Raw genomic sequence first — 21,494 nt, forward strand, 5'->3', positions numbered from 1 at the left:
TTTGTAAGAAATTTCCAGAATTTCTGCAATGGTTAGGCCATTTTCCACCAACAATGGATGAAAATTCCAGTTCTATATTCTCACTAACATCTGATGTTTCTACTCTTTCTTGTTTTAACCAGTCTATTAGGCATGAATTAGATAGTATAATTAATTTGCATTTTGCCTAATGACTAGTGATGTTTAGTACTTTTTCATGAAAGAGTCCCTGGACTCTTTCATATTATCTTTTGTGAAATGTTCTGTTTAGTCCATTATTAGAAATTGAGTTGTTCACTTTTTTATTGTTGATTTATGGGAGTTCTTTCTATATATACTGCAATTTTGTGTACCAATCTTTGACTTGTCTGTTACATGTGCAAGTGGTACTGGAAACTGAACCCAGGGCCTATGCACTAAACTCCATCCTCAACTCTTTTTTTATCTTTTATTTTAAGACAAGGTCTTGCTAAGTTGCTAAGTTGCCAAGCTGAGCTAAAACTTGCAATCCTTTGCTTCAGCCTCTCAGAGAGCTAGGATTAGAAATGTGTACCACCATACCGGGATAATGTCCACTTATTTATTGACAGGTATTTAGAAGCTCCATATTATTTGGAAGAAAATGCATCTTTCCTTTGTCCTTATGAAATTTACTTTGTCACCCTGGTCAAAATCTCTCTCTCACACACACTCTTATGGTTCATATAGAAAGATCACCTACAAATCAACAATAAAAAAGTGAAGAATAACTCAATTTCTAAAAATAGAACAAAGGGAACATTTTACAAAGGAAAATATAAAAAGTTAGGCACACAAAAAATGCTAAGAAAAAGAAATGTATATATGCTGTTTCTGAATTCTCTTCTCTATCAGTCATCTGTTTGTTCACATCAGTGCCAACATCACACTTCTTGATTACCATTGTTCTGTAATACCATTAATTAGCATTTACCTTTTAGCTTTGTTCTTTTTCAAAATTGTTTTACCCTACATCCATATAGTACTCATTTTTTTACAGATTTATTAATTTCTTGGTACAGGGTCTTGCTACACAGCTCAGATTCATGGTGATCCTCCTGTCTCAGCCTCACCAGTGCTGGGATTACAGGTGTACACCACCACACCTGGTTTCAGTGGCCAGCGTGGCACAGCCTGAGGCTGGTAAGGCATGCAATACCAGGGATCCAACCAGGGTCCTTGTGCTTGCCAGGCAGGCCCTTAGATTGCTGAGCTATCCCTCCAGTCTCTCAACATCCATATATAACTTAGAATCATCTTTTCTACTTCCTCAAAATAATTTGTTGGAAGTTTTTGTAGGGATTTTACTAAATTTATGCATCACTGCATGTTTAATGGAAAGCCTGTTGTTATTCCATTATATATAAGCAGCTGATTTCACATATTGGCCTTCTCTCCTACAACCTTGATAAATTTGTCTGTTAGCTTTAGTAGTTTATATATTCCTCAGCATTTTATGCATACACCATCATGTCATCAACACAGAAAAACAATTTTAATTTTTTCATTATGTGCCTTTTTTCTTGACTTGTGGCAATGGTTAGGCCCTCTTGCACAATGATGAATGAAGTGATGAGAACAGACATTTTTGAATGGCTCCCAATTTTAGAAGATTGTGTGTATATCTTTCAGATGTTTAGTAGATGTTCTTTATAGGTTGAACAATTCTTTGCTTCTTAAATTCTTTGTACTGTGAAGGGATGTTTGATTTTTAACAATATTTTTTCTGCCTCTATTAATGATGCTATTTTTCTCTTTCATTTGATGTAATTTCATGGTATATTAACATTGTTTTTTTTTCTAATTGTTAAATAACTTTAAAACTCAGAGTTAAACTCTAATACTTTATAAGTAGTTTTTAATTTTCTTATGTTCACCAGCTTTCTGTTGCTGGGACAAAATACCTAGCGCCCACAACTTAAGGGAGGAGTGGTTATCTTGGTTCATAGTTCCAATGCGTGGTCATTTGTCTATGAGGTCAAAATATCATAATGGAGAGGCATGATGATGGAAATCTGTTCAACTCATGGCAGCCAGGAAGCACAGAGGGGAAGAATATGAGAGGAAGAGGTGAGGGAACAGTATTAAGTCCCTCAAAGTCACAACACTGTGATCCAGCCAGACCCACCCAGAAATGTGCTTTTCACTAATCTAGGCATCTCTCAGATCAATCAAGTTGACAATCAAGATTAACCATGATATCCCCCAAAATTCATGGTTTCCACTTCTACTAAAAATTTTAATTTGGCCATTAAATGATAATATATTGATGATTTATTAAAGTAACATTTCTTGAACACCTACTATATAGTACCACTATACTAGTTGCTAGAGAAATAAATATAAAAATTATTTCTGCTCTTGAAGAGTCACAGCCTATTTGGAAAGTCAGATACACAGACGATGTACAGGACTAGCAAAATAGCTCAGCGGACTAAGCACCTGCTTTGGTAAGCACGGGGACCAGGCTTCGATCCTTGGTCCCACATGCCACTCCGGCCCCGCCCCTGGCGTGCACTGAGCTGGAGACTACGTCTGGGTGTGCTGGCACATGCCTCCCAGCACAGGGGAGGCTGAAAAACAGGAGAATCACTATGAGTCCAAGCTGTGTAGTGAGACTTTGTACCAAATACTAAAATGAAAAAAAAATAACCACAGACCATGTACAAACATTGTGCATACATAAATATTTACCCCAAGAGTCAGCAGAATAGAAAATAAGACACCTAATATTTGATCTACCTTGTGTTCATCAGAAGGATCTTAGAAGAGGTGATATCTCCAGTTTTAAAGAGATAACCAAGTAAAAGGAACTAGAGGCAGAGGTTGTAACAAGAATAATGAAACAAAACTAAGCCACACCTGGGTCCTTCAGGGGAGCTACTAGCAGTTCACTGTTATTGGAGCATAAATACAAGACTTGGCATGTTGAATGAGAAGATTATAGAAGTATCAGGCAGATCATTGCAAAACTTGTGTGCCAAATAAGAGATTGTCTTTGTTCTATGAGAGTTGGGGATTTTAGAAGAGAAAAGTGACATAATCAGTTTTGCATTTTAATCCGAACCCTATATCAAATAGATAGAAGATATATTTTAAAGTGCCAAAGTTGGAAGCAGTAAAATCAGTTACTAAAAAAATTAGTAAAGCCTGGAACCTTAGCAGTAAGCATAAAAGTGGACAGGAAGGGTCTGATTTGAAAAATATTTCGGATGTAAAACTTAACAGGACTTGATGTAGAACTCATTAGAGGTTGAGTTTTTAAAAAGAATTTTTTAGTTTCTTTGTATCTTAGGCTGTTTTTGTTATTTTTAATTTGAGACAGGGTCTCCCTAAATGGCTAAGTTGCCCAACCTGGGCTCAAGCTTGCACTCTTCCAGCCTCAGCTTCCCACATTGCTAGGATTGCAAGTGTGCATAACCAGTCAGTTTGGATAGCTGATTAACAATCTTACTGCAAGCTTCCTAGAAGGTGAGAAGTTGAAAATCAAGGCTTAAGCAGATTCACTATCTATTGAGGGCAACCTTATGTGGTGGAAGAGTTCAACTAGCTCTCTCAGATCACCTTTACAAGGACACTAAAATCCTATTCTTGGTGGCTCTGCCTCTTCACTTAAGTACCTCCCAGAGGCCCCACCTCCTGATACCATCACCTTAAATGTTAGGATTTTAGTATATGAGTTGGGGGGAGGTACACAAGTACAGACCATAGCTCTTGGGCTGCCATTAGAAAATACAAAAAACTGAGTAACTTAGTAGAAATTTATACGGTCTCAGAGTTCCATCAGGGCCATGCATCCTCTGAGACTCCAGCCGTTCTTGTCTTTTGTTGGAAGCTGTTGGTTATTGACCTTCCTTGTCTTGAAGTTGCACCCTCCTTTCCAAGTCACATGGTATTTTCCCCATCTCTCTTCTTATAAGGATACCAACCATATTGGATTAAGGAGCCACCCTACTCCAGTATGCTTTGGGCTAAACTCATTACATCCCCAATGACCAATTTTGCAAATAAGGTCATATATTGGAGGTATGAGGGTGAGGATTTGAACTTACTTTTTCGGGGAACCCAATTCAACCCATAATGGGATAAAGTCAAAACTGTTCTTAGTTTTCTAGCTAAGGGTTTATATGGTGTTGTCACTGGCCAGATAAGAAACACAAGTGAAAACTGCAGGATAAGTTTGACTGTCTAAGGGACATATAGGAAGAGCCACTTTAGAAGTCATTTCTGTAGGCTTAGAATGCATCTCTTTAAGATAGAATCATGTTGTGAAAACTTATTGACAGCATAATAATGACTTTATTTATTATTGATAACACGAGATATTGGTTCACAAGATAGTCCAGTGTCATTCAGGCATGGTGAGCCATATCTATCATTAGTCATTCACCTATCATTCTCATTAGTTTTAGAACTAACAGTTTAGGAAGGAAGCATTTGTAAAAGTTGCATTATTTTAATAATCACCTACAACTAAAGCAGTAGCTTGAAAAAGTTGTTACAGTTTTCTAAGACTAATGTTATATATCATATAGTCTCAAAAGGAAAATAATGAACATACATAGGTTTAGTGTAGCTCACTCTCTTAGGCATTCAGCAATCCTCATTTACTTATTGCTAACACATAAATGGGACTCAGTATGATACTTCCATATGTGCGTATTGCATGCATTAATTATATCCAGCCACTCTTCTGCTTTGACATTCCCTCTCCTCAACCTCCTTTCTGGTGCTTAGTAATCACTGTTGTACTTTCAGATCATCTTAGACATTCTCAATTTAGAACAACCAATATGTTCCCTTTCAAAGATATCCCTTCTCAGTGTGTTCCCATCTACAAGTACAATTAACATCTTCATTATGAGAATAAACAAAAGGACAGTTTACTATTAATTTCCTAATTTAAGAATGTTTCTTGCCTATATGCAATCCTATATATAGAGATTGCAATTGAGAGGCAGAGGCAGAAGAATCTTGAGTTCAGTGCCAGCCCAAACCACAGAACAAGACTCTCTTTCAAAAATAAAGTTTCTAATTTTGAAGATTTCACTTGCTTTAACTTAGAGAATATAGTCACAATGCTGGGGTTATAGCTCAGTGGCAGAACACTTGCCTTGCATGCATGAGGTCCTGAGTTTCATCCCCAGCATCAAAAAAAGAAAGAAAATATAATTCTCACACAAGTATATTTCTTCTGTGTAGTTCATTAAACTTAGTAAGTTATGTTTGCTCTGTATTAAAACTTAAAGTGGTTCACATTTATTTAAAGTTCTATAACTATTTCTAATTCCTAATCGCATTTTCCTCAATGCAGGAAGTTTTGCTGGAGCTGCTAGAACAGTGTGTAGATGGCTTATGGAAGGCAGAACGTTACGAAGTAATTTCTGAGATTTCCAAGTTGATCGTTCCGATATATGAGAAACGTCGTGAGTTTGAGGTAGGCCATTTGTACATTTTCATCATGGCTTAATGTATTTTATTTTGGCCTTTGGAAAATCACTGATTTAGTTCCTTTTTTCCCATAATTTTATTGATAAACAAATGGCAATGAGACAGTTTGAAATCAAATTGGTAGGACAGTTTCAATAATTAACACATTGCATACATTCTTCCTAGTGGTTAATTGCTGTACAAGATGCAGACATGATATCCTAACACGATTAGAACAAATCACTCTATTCATTAAGAGAATGTAACTATATATCTATCCTAACTGCTTTGAATACACTGATTTAGTTTCATTATTGTCACTCTCTGCATCTTCACAAGAACCAAAAGTTCATTGTTTCATGACATTTGTGCTTTGTCATGGGATATAGATACTTATTATATCATTTTTAAATATTTATCCAACTTGAAAGTAAAAATCAAGACTGCGGATATAGCTTAGGGGTAGAGCACTTACCTAGCATGCACGAAGCCCTGTGTTCTATCCCCAGCACCTAAAAAAGAGACAGGCCTTAAAAATGTTAAATTATAATTTTAATAACCTACCTTGTATTCATATCATTTATAAAATGAAATTAAGGGTAAAAGAGTCAAAACATAAGTTGGAATTTAAATTACACTATTAGTTCTCAAAGTATTTTCATCTTGCAAACCCTTCTCTTCATCTCAGGACATAATCAGTGTTGGTTTCACTAAACAGTCACTAAAAAAACTATCAAATTCCATATTGGCCAAGATACAAATATAGTCATGGTTCTCTTCTTTGTGGTCAGTGAAGAAACTAGCAGTACTGGCAGATAACAATGTGAAATATAAAAAGATTTTAGTAATTGTCCCACCAAAGGGTAGGTTTTCTTTATCATTTTGCCTGCCAGATTAACTTTTAATAATAACAATTAATAATAAAGACTAGCAATATAAGCAGGTTGTGGTCATGCATGCCTGTAATCCCAGCATGTTGGGAGGCTGAGGCAGGAGGATCACAAGTCCACACCCAGTCAGGGCAACTTAGTGACTTAGAGAGATTCTGTCTCAAAATAAAGAATAAATAAAAAGGCTGAGGATGTAGCTTGAACTGAAGGCCTTGCTTTCAGTTCTCATTTTACATTCAAGTTCCTGTGTACCTATCATAACTTAGCACCATTTCTGCTGCTTCTGTGCTGGGAAAGGGGTGACTTGGGATTCAAGTCACTTAAAAAAAGATGTATCAATTTATTGTTAAGAATAGAAGCTAGGGGCTGGCGAGATAGCTCAGTGGTCAGAAGCACCCGTTTAAGCAAGCTTAGGCAGGTGCAGGGAACTGCGGTTCGATCCCCAGCACCACAAGCTGTACCAGCCCTGCATTGAGCTGGCCAAAAATAAATAAAAATAAAGGACCAGGGAGATAGCTCAGTAGAATAAGCGCTTGCCTTGCAAGCACAAAGTCCTGAGTTCAATCCTCCATACCTCAAAAATTAATGAATTAATTAATTAGTTAATTAAACAATAGAGGCTAGTCTTTCATTGTTAAAGAAGTTTCTAAGAATGAAACCAAATATATTTAACATCATCTGGGTGGTGTTCTAATCTCTACTTCACACTGGCTATAATCAAACTCACTTTTTCTTCCCAAATCCTATCCGTGTGTGTGTGTGTGTGTGTGTGTGTGTGTGTGTGTGTGTTTCTCTTTGGTTGTTATATTTTGCTTTGTTTGATGCTACTGTGGAAGGAACCCAGAACCTTTTCACTGAACTCCATCTCAGTTGGTTTTTATTTTTTATTTTGACACACAGTGTTGCTAAATTGCCCAGGCCCAGCTTGTACTTGTCTTCCTGCTTTAGTCTCCCTAATTTCTGGGATTATAGATGCGCATGGCCATGCCCAGCTTCTTTGCCATACTGTTGGTGTATGTGAAGCAGGCCTGAAAATCATAGTAAAGCTCAAGATTATATTAATAAATTCAAATTAGATAATTAACTATAAATTATACAGATGGTTAAGGACAGCCTATGAAACAAAACAGGATTTGCCATTACTTATCAAAGCATTACATTCTAAGAAGCATTGTAAGAGTTTCAAAATAAAGGTCCAGGGCCAGGGAGCTAGCTTGGCATTCTAAGCGCCTACCTGGCAAGTGCAAGGACCCGGGTTCAATCCCTGGTACTGCATGCTGTGCCAGCCCCATGCCGAGCCGGCCATTGAAACTGGGCGTGGTGGTACTCACCTGTAATCCCAGCACTGGGGAGCCTGAGACAGGAGGATCACTATGAGTCTGAGCTGCATAGCAAGACCCTGTACCAAATACATAAATAAATAATTTTTAAGAAAACAAAATAAAGGTCCAATTTTCTGATTCTTTATTTTATTTTTTGGTGAAACCTGGGATTGAAGTCAGGCCCTTGTGCTTGCCAGGCAAGAGCTTATTCTACTGAGCCATCTCCCCAGCCCCCAATTTTCTGATTCTTAAGATGAAGATGAGGCTATGAGAAACCTAAGGAGCATTTTGCTACACAGTTGTTTAATAGAAAACAAAGAGAAATATATTTTCTCTACACACTAAAGGAAATTATATTCTCTATAGAAAAATGAATCCCTATCTTTTTGTTTTTTGTGGTACTGAGCACTGAATCCAGGGCCTTAACACATCCTCAGCTACATCCTCATCCCTTTTATAGTTCTGTTTTGTTTTGTTAATCTTGAGACTGGGTCATAATATGCTATGCAGCCTGAGTTTGATCTTCCAGTCCTCCTCGCCTACCCTTCCAGAGTGCTGGAATTACAGCACACACCACCATGCCTGATTCTAACCCTTTTTTAAAAAAATGATATAAAAGTACATAGATCCCCTGGTATTCTGCATGAGATGAAATAATTCTTTCCATGACCCTGATCTAAGTATCATTTTTTAATGTATCTCTATACAGTGGGCTAAAACATGTCAGATAATCGCCAAAGTCAGGAAGACTTTCTTGAAATTAGGCTCAACTATAGGAGATAATGTAAAAAAAAAAGTTTAGAGAAAAAATTGTCTGCTTGTCTTTTCTTCTCCATCTCTTTCTCCTTCTCCTTCTCCTCCTCCTTTTCATCATTCTCCTTTTCCTCCTCTTCCTCCTCCTCCTCCTCCTCTTCTTCCTCTTTCTCCTTTTTCTTTTGAGATAAGCTCCTACTTTATAGTCAATGCTGGGTAGGAACTCACTATTTAGGCCACACTGACCTCGAACTCATGATCCTTCTGCCTCAGCCTCCTGAATGCTGGGATTATAAGTATACACCGACACATCTGGCAAATGCTATGACTCTTGCTTTGTTTTATTTTTCTTAGCGGGGCTGGAGATCAAACCCAGAGCTTTGGCTTTGCTAGAGATGTGCTCTGTCACTGAGCTCCAGCCCCAGACACTTTCTTAATTGCCATGAAATTCATACGATATACAATTAATACTGAAAGTGTGCAGTGCAGTGGCATTTAACATATTCATGACAAGGGCTATAATTCATATGTCTTATTAACAAAACTAATACAGAGGGGGCAGCGATATAGCTCAGTGGTCTAAAGAGCCTGCTTAGGCAAGTTCAGAGACCATGGTTTGGTCCCCAGCACCACATGCCATGCCAATCCTGCCCCCAGGCCAGGCTGAGCCAACCACAGATAAATTAATTAATTAATGAAAATTTAAAAAAACCTAAGGCTGAGCTGGGCAGCTCTGAGTTGAATTAAATCCTTCCTGCAAGGTTGAACCACAGCATGCATAACTGTCTCATCCAGCCACTTGTACCATTCCCCAGGCAGTCCCTGATTACAATAATGGAAAGAAAAGCATTGATTTAGCAGACTCAATGTCATTACAGTTCCTTAAGGAAAACATTAAAATGGTATTAAAAATTGTAATACAACGAATTTGTAATACAGCTAGTTGTAAATGTATATTATATATATCAGCAATGGGAAGTTTATAAGATTTCCATGTTAAAGCTTAGAGAATTGGGGGCCAGGGAGATGGCTCAGTGGAATAAGTGCTTCCCTGGCAAGCACAAGGGCCTGAGTTCAATCCTTGGTTTCCTAAAAAAAAAAAAAAACTTAGAGAATTAATTATTGGTAAATTGTTCACATATATAAATATATTTAATTTAATAAAACCATTTTTGGTTCCTGTAATAATTTATTAATTGGCATGAACAGTATTAATACTTACATTAGACCAGTAATTACTCAAATTCAAGCAACTAACTAGATTTGGTTCACTTATAAACTTTGTATTAGTTCTGTTAGTAAAAAGGCCAGTAAAAGTGATTAGATCTTTTTGTACCATGTGTGGTACACACCACCTGATGAGACAGTTATACATGCACCACTGGTGGTTCAAGCCAGGGGGAGAATATCTGAAGTGCTGTATGCTTACCATTTCTAGTTTCTTGGCTTTTTCACACCTCATAAGAACATCCCATAAGGGGTACCGATGTATCTCGGTGGTAGAGCACTTGCTTAGCACGCATGAGGGCCTGAGTTCCATACCCAGTGCCACAAACAACTTTTATGTCATCACTCCCCACTCCACTACCATTCTCCAGTAAGCACTTTCTATTCCCCTAAACTTCCTACTCTGGGTGTAGCATATAAAAGGAATAATATGTGACCTTTAAGTCTTTCATCTAGCATAAAAGAGTTTCATCCACGTTGTAGCATATATCAGAACTTCATTCATTTTATGGCTGAATAATATCCTGCTGTGTGGATACACTGCAATTTGTTTATTTGCTCATAGGCATACCTTTTTTGGCTATTGTAAATAATGCTGTTGTAAACATTCACATACAAGTTTCTGTGTAAATTTATATTTTCACTTCTCTTGGATATATACCTGTATTTTGAATTGCTGGACCATATCATAATTCTGTGGTTAATTCTTTGAGGAAGCACCAAACTTTTTCAGAGTGACTATGTATTTTACATCCCCATCATCAATGCAATGTGGCTGATTCTCCATATCATTACCAACATTGTTGTTTGTGTTTTGTCTTGCTTTGCTTTCTTACACTCATCCTAGTGAGTGTAAAGCATTATTTCATTGGGAGTTTGATTTACATTTCCTTAATGACCAGTGATGTTGAGCACCTCTTCATGTTTGCTTTTAGCCATTTTTTTTTTTTTTGAGATAGGATATCTCTAGAAAGCCCAGGCAGGCCTCAAACTCATGACAATTCTTCTTCCTCAATTACCTGAATGTTGAGATTACAGGCATGTGCCACCATGCCCGGCTCCTTTTGACTATTTGTATGTCTTCTTTGAAGAAGTGTCTGCTTGTGTCTTTTGCTCATTTTAAGAGTATTTGCTTCTTTGTTGTTAAGTTTTAAGAGGTTTTTAATGCCTTCTACATGGTAAGCCTTTATCAGAGTGTGATGTGCAAGTATTTTTTCTTAGATGTCTTTTCACATTCTTAATACTATAATGTTCTTTGTATATCGGGTCCCTTTTTCCTAGGTATGCAGAAGAATATATTCTTAGGAAATGCTGAACTTGTATTGAATCAGTCCTCCCTACAGGTTTCACTAATGTTTAGGGGTTTTTTTCCATGTTGTTTTGGGGGGGATTGGTACTTGGAATCGAACTCAAGACCTTGCACTTGCCAGGAGGCACTTGTGCCACTGAGCTATATCCCCAGCTACTATTTAGTTTTGTTGTTATTTGTCATGATGCTGGGAATGGACCACAGAGCTTTCTATATTCAAGGCACACCTTTTACCACTGAGCTACATCCACATAGCCCTTTACTTACTTTTGTATCGGCATTTTATTTTCCTTACCAAAAGCCTTGCCCCAGATTGTTTATTCTCATATTTTTCTACCTGAATGTTCAAGCAAAACACTCTGGTACCCTTTCAGTTACAGTAATTCAAGTATAGAAAACATTTGCATATCACAATCTTCTAAGGCCTAGTAACTAGGATATATATGCAGACTCTTAAAACACAACAACAAAAAGATAAACATCCCAATATTTAATACGAACAAAGGTCATGAACAGATATTTCTTCAAAGAAGACATACAAGTAGCTATAAGGAAACATGGAAAGATATTGAAAATCACCAATCATTAAATAATACAATATTGTGGTATTTGGGGTGTGACATAGCGGATAATACAATATTTTACAAATATGAATTGTCACTAGAATGTAAATAAAATGAAACATGATATTAAAACTTAAATTCACTATTAATTTGTAAATTTTAATTTCTACTTTTAGATCTCAAGTTGTTGACTGCTTTTGTCTAATTATTATAGTGGGTGAAGAAGATGTGAATGACACTACCAAAACAATTTTGAAAAGAAACTTTGGTGCTTTTTATTCTTATATATTCATCTTGAAGGTGTTTTAGTGAATGAGCAAAAGACAAAGCTTATTTGTCTGCTCTTTGTTTTTCAGAAACTTACTCAAGTTTATAGAACTCTGCATGGAGCTTACACAAAAATCTTGGAGGTTATGCACACCAAGAAAAGACTTTTGGGTACTTTCTTCAGAGTTGCCTTTTATGGCCAAGTAAGTATATTTTAGTTTATAGAGTTGTGAATATTTTTCAACATTTAGCTTTGGCTCATTAGATTATTGACTGCAGCAGCAGTTACTGATCCTAGGATCCTAGCTGGCCAAAGGACCTGTTCCAATAGCAGGGAGTTAAGCCTAGTTGTGAAGTGTTCTTTAACTTTATATCTAAATGATTGGGTCAAAGTACACATTGTAAAGTGTGGATTTCTCCTTCAGTTTCATTTTCTGTTAAGCTTCTTAAAGCATATGTTAAATACAAGGAAAGACATACATCTAAAACAAAAATTATCTTCAATAACACATTCATATGATTGTGAATTTGAAAATTTTCATTTATTTGTAATTTAAAGGATAAATATATGTGCATGGCTTTTCATAATGTTATTTAAAGTGTATCTCAAATGTCTTGTTACTAGTTTAGTGAGTTTTCTTTAAAAACTTTGTTCGTATTCTTTATACATTATTTTTTTGTTTTTTAAAATACATTATTATTTGTTTAACTTTGTAACAGACCTTTTTTGAAGAAGAGGATGGAAAGGAATATATCTATAAAGAGCCAAAACTTACTGGCCTCTCAGAGATTTCCTTGAGACTTGTTAAACTGTATGGTGAAAAATTTGGTACTGAAAATGTCAAGATCATTCAGGATTCAGACAAGGTAAGCTGTGCCCTTACTTTGAACCCATTATTGTCAGTTGTACTCCTTCCTTTTTTCATTTTTTCCCCACTGGTAGAGAAATGTAGAAATCCACCCCTCTAGATAGGGAAAGAAGGGAGGGGTTTTACAGCAAGAGAGTGGATTGCAGATTCACATTTTCTGCTGCTTGCTAGATGAGTGACCATGGAGCAGTCACTTAACCCTCTTTGTTTCATTTTTCTCATTAGTAAAATGGACATGATAATAGGTGTTATGAGTCTGTTGCTCAATTTTCTTGTTGCTGAAAAAAATATCCGACACCCACATCTTAAAGGAGAGTTTTATTTTAGCTCATAGTTCAGAAGATTGAGTTCATGGTCAGCAGCCTCCAAGGCAAGAAGTTCATGTCGGAAGGGTGTGGCAGAGCAAGGTTGCTTCATTCACAGTGGTTATGAAGCAGAAAAGGGGAATAGCTCCAGAAAGGAAGGAGCCAGAATCCAGATATGATACTCAAGGTCATACCTCCATGACACCTCACCCCCCCTCAACACACACACACACACACACACACACACACACACACACACACACAGTGTCTCCCTCAGCCTAGGCAGTTCCCAAAGCAGTCTGACTGACATAATCAAGCTTGCCCAGCTCACTGAGCAACAAGCCTTTTTACTACAAGGTTGCTTTGGATACTTTGAGTTATGCCCCCACAAGACTGAAAGTACTAGAAAGAGGTTAGCCCTCACCTTCAGGAATGGCCCCGTGGAAGAGAGGCTACCTGAGGGGCAGGAAGCACAGAAGGGACCTGTGCAGACTCGGATAAAAGGAATGACTTCCAGGCTGAGACTCAGGCACACAAGTGATGGGCAAGAGTGTTCGGCATGCAGCCAAAAGCTACTTGAGTTCTTCTTTCTCATTTGTCTTTGCTGCATCATCTCTGAGTCCCTTTGCTTCCAAGTGGCAGCAGAGAGCCTGTCATCTTGGCACTTTCCCTTGACCAGGTCACTCTACTTTTTTTTAAAATTTTTATTGACAACTCATACAGAATTTTACTTAACAAAGTAATATAAATTTCACAGTATTTGTTGTAATACATGGTATTGTCTTACAACCAGCTATTCATATTACCAGATATTGGAAGAAGAAAAAACTGGAGCAACGTATAAGAAATTAAGAAAAGAAAAAGTACAAACAATTGAAAAAAAGGAGACGAAGCTAATTAGAGCATTGACTGCTTCTTTCTATTTCCATTTTTTTATTTTTTATTTATTTATTTATTTATTTGTCCTGTCAGAGGTTAATATTCTATTGGTATCTAAATACTATAAGTGTTTGAATTCAACTAAACATCTAATACTGTCTAGCAGTCTATAAAATTAGTGGGTTATCCTCAGAAGTTATTGACTTGAGCCTTTTACAGCTCATTGTATTAATATGGCTTTACTTTATATACCTCATTTTTATACTTTTCTACTGGATGGTTAAGACCAAGATATAGCAAGACCTATATACTCAGAATTGTAACTTTTGTATCTGATAAGGTCAGCCAAGTACTCTCAGGATTTATCCTGTAGCCCTGTACTGCCCTTTGTACATCCTTTTGTCAGTGTCTGACCTGAGGATGAGTTGCGGCCATTGCTTGACCAATTTGCTCCCTGTAAAAGCTTGAGAAAATGTTTTTTCTCTCCATGTGATTCTCCCCAGGCTCACTTTAAATCCTCGAACACATTTCTCTGTGGCTCCATAATCTTCTTGATCAGAAAGTTTGGAGCACAACTGAGTTACATGTTGTTACAGTACAGGTTCTCCTATGTACCGAGTCTTCACTGACCTTGAAAGGCTAGGGCCAAAATGTTGGCTAATCATGCAGCCCTTATTTTTCTCCAAATTTTGATCTGCTAACTTAGGTTGTTAACCCTTCAGAAGAGAAGCTGATTATTAACCTGCAATATATGCAGTATGGTTTATCCTATCTGTAGAAATATCAAACATTTTGGCATATCCTGGAACAGGTATTTTTCCATCAGATATTGATATGTTGAACTTTAAGTCCTTACAGAATATGAAGGAAAAATAACTATATAAAAGTAGAAATAAGCATTTACATATTTTTACAAAGAAATTTAGAAACCTAGTCATATACGGAATTGTAAGTCCTTATATTAGGGAGATAATACGATATTTACAGATGTGGGTCTGGTTTATTTCACTAATAAGTATATCTTCAAGGGGCATCCACTTAAATATGAAGGCTTCAAGTTTATCATTCTTTATAGCTGAGTAGTACTCCATTATATAAAAGTACCACATCTTTCTACTTTTTAATAGTGTTTGTTTGACTGATGAGCTCATCATGGTTACCATTAGTCATGGCAACAGCAGTGGCTGTGATCTGCCCCCCTTTTTCTGTCCCTTCTTTCTGTCTGGTATTTGCAACACGCTTCCTTCCTCACCCTGGATCTCCCTTGGTACTGGAGAGTAAACCCAGAGCTACATCCCCAGCCCTTTTTCATTTTTTATGTTGAGACATTGCCTCTCTGAATCACTAAGTTGCTTAAAATGGACACGAACTTGTGATTGTCCTATGTCAGCCTCTCAGAGTTCTGAGATTACAGGCATGAGAGACCATGCCTGGCCATATGCACTTTTTGACCAAAAGATGCTGAAGACAGCCAGCTGAATTCTAGACATGCTGTATACCACATTTCAGTCACTTCCCATAGACAGCACACATCATTAACTGTTCATATTTTTTTAAATACAGTCAGCTTTCTGCATGTGTGGGCTCACATCTGTAGACTCAGCCACCCGTGGGTTAAGAAAAAATTACTCTTTTTAAATATGATCAGACTTTTGTTTCTTAACATTATTCCCTAAATAATATAACTGTTTATATAGAATTTATGTTATATTATCTGTAAATAATCTAGAAATTATTTTAAGTATGTGAGAGGATGTCCGTAGGTTATGTGAATATTCACCATTTTATATAAGGAACTTCACAGTTTTCTTAACGTGCAGAAGTGAAGTTAGATACTCCTTGACCTTCCAAAAGAACAAAATCTGTTTAAGGCTACAGATAATTTGAGGAGGTGCTTGGCATTATCTTCCAGTATTTTAAATGCATGTTTCTATAGATTGAACAATTTTACTTTTAAAGATTTTCTCTTGGCTGGGTGTAATGGCACACCTATAATCCCTGCATTTTCAGGTTTGAGTCCACCAGGAGCAATTTAACACCTTACAGACTGTCTCTCAAAATTAAAAAAAAAAAGATCTGGGGGGTGACTGCTGGGTTAGTTCAGTTGTCTAAAGCATCTTCTTGAGCGAAATCAGTCAGGGGCAAGGGACTGCAGTTAGATCCCCAGCACCGCATGCCACACCAGACCCTTCCTTAAGGCAGCCTGAGCAGAGGAAAAAAAAAAAGAATCCTCAAATTTAGAGGCCAGGGAGATAGCTCAATAGAATAAGTGCCTGTCTGACAAGCACAGGGTCCTGATTTCAATCCCTAGTACCACAAAAAAAAAAAAAAAAAAAAAAAAGGTCGGGGGAAGTAGCTCAGTGCAGAGATCTTGGGTTCAACACATAGTACAAAAACGTTCATCTTGTAGATGTACCAACATAGGTTTCTATGTTCATTACTGGAAAATTTGTATAACAAAAACCTAGAAGCCGCATAAATGTTTAGATGGCTAAATAAATGTACTGTGCTCATATAATGAGCATAGTCACCTAAGCACTTAGAACATGGAAGTTTTATAAATGTCACAATGTGTTCGAAGGAAAAAAGGACAAGATGTCAGTACTTTACCATGGAGCTACATAACCAGCCCCTTGACCTCCATTTGATTTCACTTTTATGTTTTGTCTTAACCTTAACTCTTGTAATTCTGGAGAACTGTATATTTTTATTTTATTCCATTTTATTCCAGTATTGGAAATTGAATCCAGGGCCTTTGTTCTGTATTACATTCTCAGCCCTTGTATTTGTTTTTGTTTTTGTTTTAATTGTGAGACAGAGTATCACTCAGTTATCCAAACTGGGCTTATAATCCTCCTGCCTTACTCACCTAGAATGCTATGGTTTTGTTTGGTTGTTCGTTCGTTCATTTGTTTTTGCTGAACCTGGGATTGAACTCAGGCCATTGCACTTACCAGGCAAGTGCTTATTCTGAGCTATCTCCCTAGCCCTAGAGTGCTATGGTTTAGGCATGTACCACCACTCTTGGATGAAACTCTAGCTTTTTAATGAGAAATAAAAGAAGATTCATGTTTCTGGAAATAGGCAAATCATAGAATGAGTGTAAAGTAATTAAAAGAAGTTAAGAAATTTACTATCCCTCATTCATCCTACTGCATATGTAGAGGGAAAAAAGATACAGAGATTTTCTAGGAAGGTTTTTGTGGGTTTTGTTTCATTTTTCACTTTATAAATTAAACACAAAAAGGCTATCATAAATTGCAAGGGTGTTGACCAAGTCACCAATACCCAAGCCACAAAACAAATGGGAGAGGACACTGAAAGAGGATCCTGGGCATTTGTGGAGTTCATGGAAATATAGTAGAGGAATGCAGGAGTGCCCACAGATGAAGCTCTGGCAGGTAGAGTGTTCTAGTGTATGTCCAATCATCATACTGAATGTAAATTCCTTAGCCTGGAATTTACACCACTTATGAGATAGTCCAAAACTGTAGCAAGACTCTTATTTTTTTATGGTGCTAGTGATGGATCCCAGGGCCTTGAACATGCTAGGCAAGTGCTTTACCATTGAACTAAATTACTTGTTATGTCTCTGAAATCAAATTGGTGCATTTTCTTACAGTCCTCTTCCTCCACAAGATAGAATTAAAACAATGCAGTTAAGAATATCCACTCTATGATGTCAGACACTGCTTGTAGATAGCCAAACTATTAAACTTTTCTGTAGGATGATTAGGTAATTCATATTGAAATCTTTAAAACCATATAAAACTCTTAACTATATAATTTTTATTCTAGAATTTATCCTAAGGAAAAAAATTAAATGTACAGTAGGAGTCACATAATGTATCTGATATAGTTTTGAGAAATCAGATAATAAATACATTCAGTATGATCTTTATTTTATATATTACTATATATGTAATATATTATATATTTAATGTATAAAAGGTTAGAAAGAAGTATGTGAACATGTAACTACTGTTTATTGCTTGGAAGTAGAATTACAGTAGTTTTTATTTCTTTCCTGTATGTGTGAAGTCTCCCAGTAGGCTTTTGTAACTTTTGTATAATCAAAAATAAATGATCATTTGAAAAAGAACAGACCTTCTGCAGGTATGTATTTAGTTGGAATCATAATCACAAGGACAGTGTTTCCCGTGTAGTTGCAAAGCAGTTACACCTGTATTTCTTTTGCCCTTCCATTTGAATTTTTAAAAACCTTTCTTATTTTGTAGGTAAATACCAAAGAACTTGATCCAAAATATGCTCATATACAAGTCACTTATGTGAAGCCCTACTTTGATGACAAAGAACTCATGGAAAGAAAGACTGAGTTTGAAAGAAATCACAATATCAACAGATTTGTTTTCGAGGCACCTTATACCTTATCAGGCAAGAAGCAAGGCTGTATAGAAGAACAGTGTAAACGCCGTACAATCTTGATGAGTAAGTAAGATTCTTGTCACTAACTTCATGTTTGCCTTGCTCCTTTTTTATACACAGCAGTACCAGCTGGCCAACAGGAGCATGTAACTGAAAATATAACCATTTGTTGTTTTATTATTGAGTTACAAGTTTGCACAAGCGTGTCCTTGTGATAAGCCATCACTTTCCCATATGTTAATCATGATTTTTAGAGGTGTTTCTCAAGGAGAATTTATCCTTCAATCCTGGAACAGTATTATACGGTACCTTAAGGCATCTTACAGACAAAATGAAGAGACTGAAATACAATGGATTTTTTCCTTTCATTCAATTGTTTGAACAAATGATTTTCTAAAGATAATAAATCAGTCTTAACATTTTAATAGCTTCAAACTCATTTCCCTACGTAAAGAAGAGGATTCCTATAAGTTGCGAACAGCAGATTAATTTAAAACCAATTGATGTTGCTACTGATGAAATAAAAGACAAAACTGCAGAATTGCAAAAGTTGTGCTCCTCTGCTGATGTAGACATGATTCAGCTCCAATTGAAGTTGCAAGGCTGTGTTTCTGTGCAGGTATGTTGGTCCCCCAACATGTAGTGGTGTCCCTTAATATTTCTCTTGCTTACATACAGACACAGAGCAAGCAGTAGTTGTCGGCAATAGTTACGTCCTTATTGAGTGCAAAAGCCTGTGCATCAATTACTGTTAAATTAACAAAATAATTATGTTTAATTTCTGTATGTTTTGTATTATCTAGAGGACTTAAATGCAAATCCCTGCAACTAACTAAACCTTATGTTTACATATCAGAAATTATTAACTAATTTATTAATGTACCATTGTTCCAGGTAGTTGCTTTAGTTAGTGATTTCTCACACAAAGTTGTAAGCATAATAAGCCTATTAGTCATATATGAATTGCATATGTACTTGAGGATTTTTTATATTTTGGCGCTGAGGATCAATCTCAGGTTCTTAGTATGCTACACAAGTGCTCTACCATCGAGTCATATCCCCAGCCCTTGGGTTATTTTGTCTGTTTGTTTATTTGTCTTTTGAAACAGGGTCTTACTATGTGCTTCAGGCTGGTCTTTAACTATGTAAATAGCCCAGGTTGGCCTCCAACTCAAAGTTATCCTGCCTCACCCTCCTGAGTGCTAGGATTACAGGCAGGAGGCACCATGCCTGGGGCGTGGGGTTTTTACTAAAAGGGAGAGAAGTGAAAACTTCCTTTGACTGCATGCTGACACTCTTTCACTTCTCTCCTTTGTAATTTAGGTCAATGCTGGTCCATTAGCCTATGCAAGGGCTTTCTTAAATGACAGTCAAGCCAGCAAGTATCCACCTAAGAAAGTGAATGAGCTGAAAGACATGTTTAGGTAAGTGGTTTTTAGTTGTTAGATTAAATATCTATTCTTTTCCTTCATCTTCTTCTGAACACAACGAATTATTCACCAGATAAAAAGTCTCAAGAAAAGGATGCGTGCTTTTTTAACATGTCTAAGTGATGTCAGTAAGGTGCTCTAAATAGTAAGGAGAAATATGATCTGTTTCATGCTGCAGGCTATTAGCCATGCTCCAGTGACCCAAGAAATTAAATATGCCAATTTATTTATTGCTTTGGATATTTTAAGTGACAACAAAACAAGCCTACTACATTCATTATGTCATTTCCTGCTTTGCCCGATTGACCTCGTGTTATAGCATTTCAGACCATTCAGGGCACGGGTAAGTGGGATTGCAAAGTGCACGGACTTGTTCCTGTCTTGTGTCCTTGCTTCCCCTTGGGTTCTGCAAGTCTAGGCATGTAATGTATTGTCTGCAGCGATCAGCCTTGTAAGGCAAGGCATGTCTGAATGGTCTTACATTAGAAAACAATCTTTTTAATGTATGAAAGGAGTTTGAATTCAGAACAAGACAAACTCTTGAGTAAAACAGACTAAGGAGATGATAACCTATCCATTAATTTGTTCCTCACTTATGTCATTTACTTCTCCTGTCTGTGGGCTATGAATATTTCAAGTTGCAGAATAACGAGTATTCATTCATTCATTCACCAGTATTGATGAATCACATATATCTGGCATATACAAAAGACTCTACTAGTTGCTATGATAGGGATTTAATAAACATATGAGCAAAGAGGTACCTTGTCCCTTCAGATGTACACTTGAATTGTGGCTGTTAAACATAAACACCTGAAATAATAGAAAAAAACTTTGTATGATAGGTCCTCAACTCTGTAGAACCACTCTTGCCAGCCTCAAGAATATACTTCACACCTCTAGAACTCACCACTATACTGGGTACATAGTGACTTCAAATAAATCCTTTTCAAATACATGACTAATTATACCCAGAGGTACAAATTAATGGTAGCACAACTTTAGCTGATAGAATATAAAGTGTGTAGCTTAAAAAGTCTGTGGCTATATGTTTTGAGCTGGGTTTTGAGGGAGATAAGATATCAATGGGCAAAGATGGAAACAGTGGAAAATATTTCAGACTTAGGAAGTGACATTAGCAAGTGCAGCGAGAAAATATGAAATTCTACTCTTCATTTCAGAAAAGCCATGGTTAATATGAATTATCAAATTGTTGGTGAGACTTGGTAAGAACAAAAAGCAGAATCTTTGTCTTTGATGTTCATCCACAGGAAATTCATTCAAGCATGCAGCATCGCACTTGAACTAAATGAGCGACTAATTAAAGAGGATCAAGTTGAGTACCATGAAGGGCTAAAGTCCAACTTCAGAGACATGGTGAAAGAATTGTCTGACATCATCCATGAGCAGGCAAGTAACAGGGTGACATTTGTAGACATTTGAGAGATGGTTGTAGGACAGTTGTTTCATTGAAAATGAAAACATGATCTGAGGCCTCTAAAATGTTATTTGGCAAAATACATTTAGTTTGGAATCTGTCATCTTAAAATCACTGTGTCTGTATTTTAAAATGTGCTTGTTGTTGTAAATCATCAAGTGGTATAATGCACACCAAATTTGAATCAGTTATATAGAGCTGTTACTAAGACAGCAGTAATAAATCATTTTCTTCTTTGTGCTACAGTGACATTAGAGGCAAAGAGCCTAGCACATATGAGTTGACCTACTGCAAACATGGATTAAGACACTCTCAAGGGGGCCGGGGAGATGGCTCAGTAGTATAAGTGCTTGACTGGCAAACGCAAGGATCTGAGTTCAATCCCTGGTTCCGCTAAAAAAAAAAAAAAAAAAAAAAAAAAAGTTAAAA

At 36.7% G+C, this 21,494-nt stretch overlaps 1 protein-coding gene across 4 annotated transcripts in view; it reads left to right on the forward strand.

The window, feature by feature from the left end:
• The window catches only part of Dock11 (dedicator of cytokinesis 11), a 224,183-nt gene that overhangs the window by 197,427 nt on the left and 5,262 nt on the right, over positions 1–21,494 (forward strand). For all 4 annotated transcript variants that reach the window (XM_004645686.3, XM_023706010.1, XM_023706012.1 and 1 more), the window contains 7 exons: positions 5,312–5,434; positions 11,848–11,961; positions 12,479–12,625; positions 18,050–18,260; positions 18,626–18,816; positions 19,521–19,621; positions 20,899–21,037. In XM_004645686.3, coding sequence (XP_004645743.1) covers positions 5,312–5,434; positions 11,848–11,961; positions 12,479–12,625; positions 18,050–18,260; positions 18,626–18,816; positions 19,521–19,621; positions 20,899–21,037 — 1,026 coding nt within the window. The remainder of the gene's footprint in view (positions 1–5,311; positions 5,435–11,847; positions 11,962–12,478; positions 12,626–18,049; positions 18,261–18,625; positions 18,817–19,520; positions 19,622–20,898; positions 21,038–21,494) is intronic.

Source organism: Octodon degus, unplaced genomic scaffold, assembly GCF_000260255.1.
Source record: "Octodon degus isolate 3935 unplaced genomic scaffold, OctDeg1.0 scaffold00236, whole genome shotgun sequence".
Classification (NCBI taxonomy): domain Eukaryota; kingdom Metazoa; phylum Chordata; class Mammalia; order Rodentia; family Octodontidae; genus Octodon; species Octodon degus.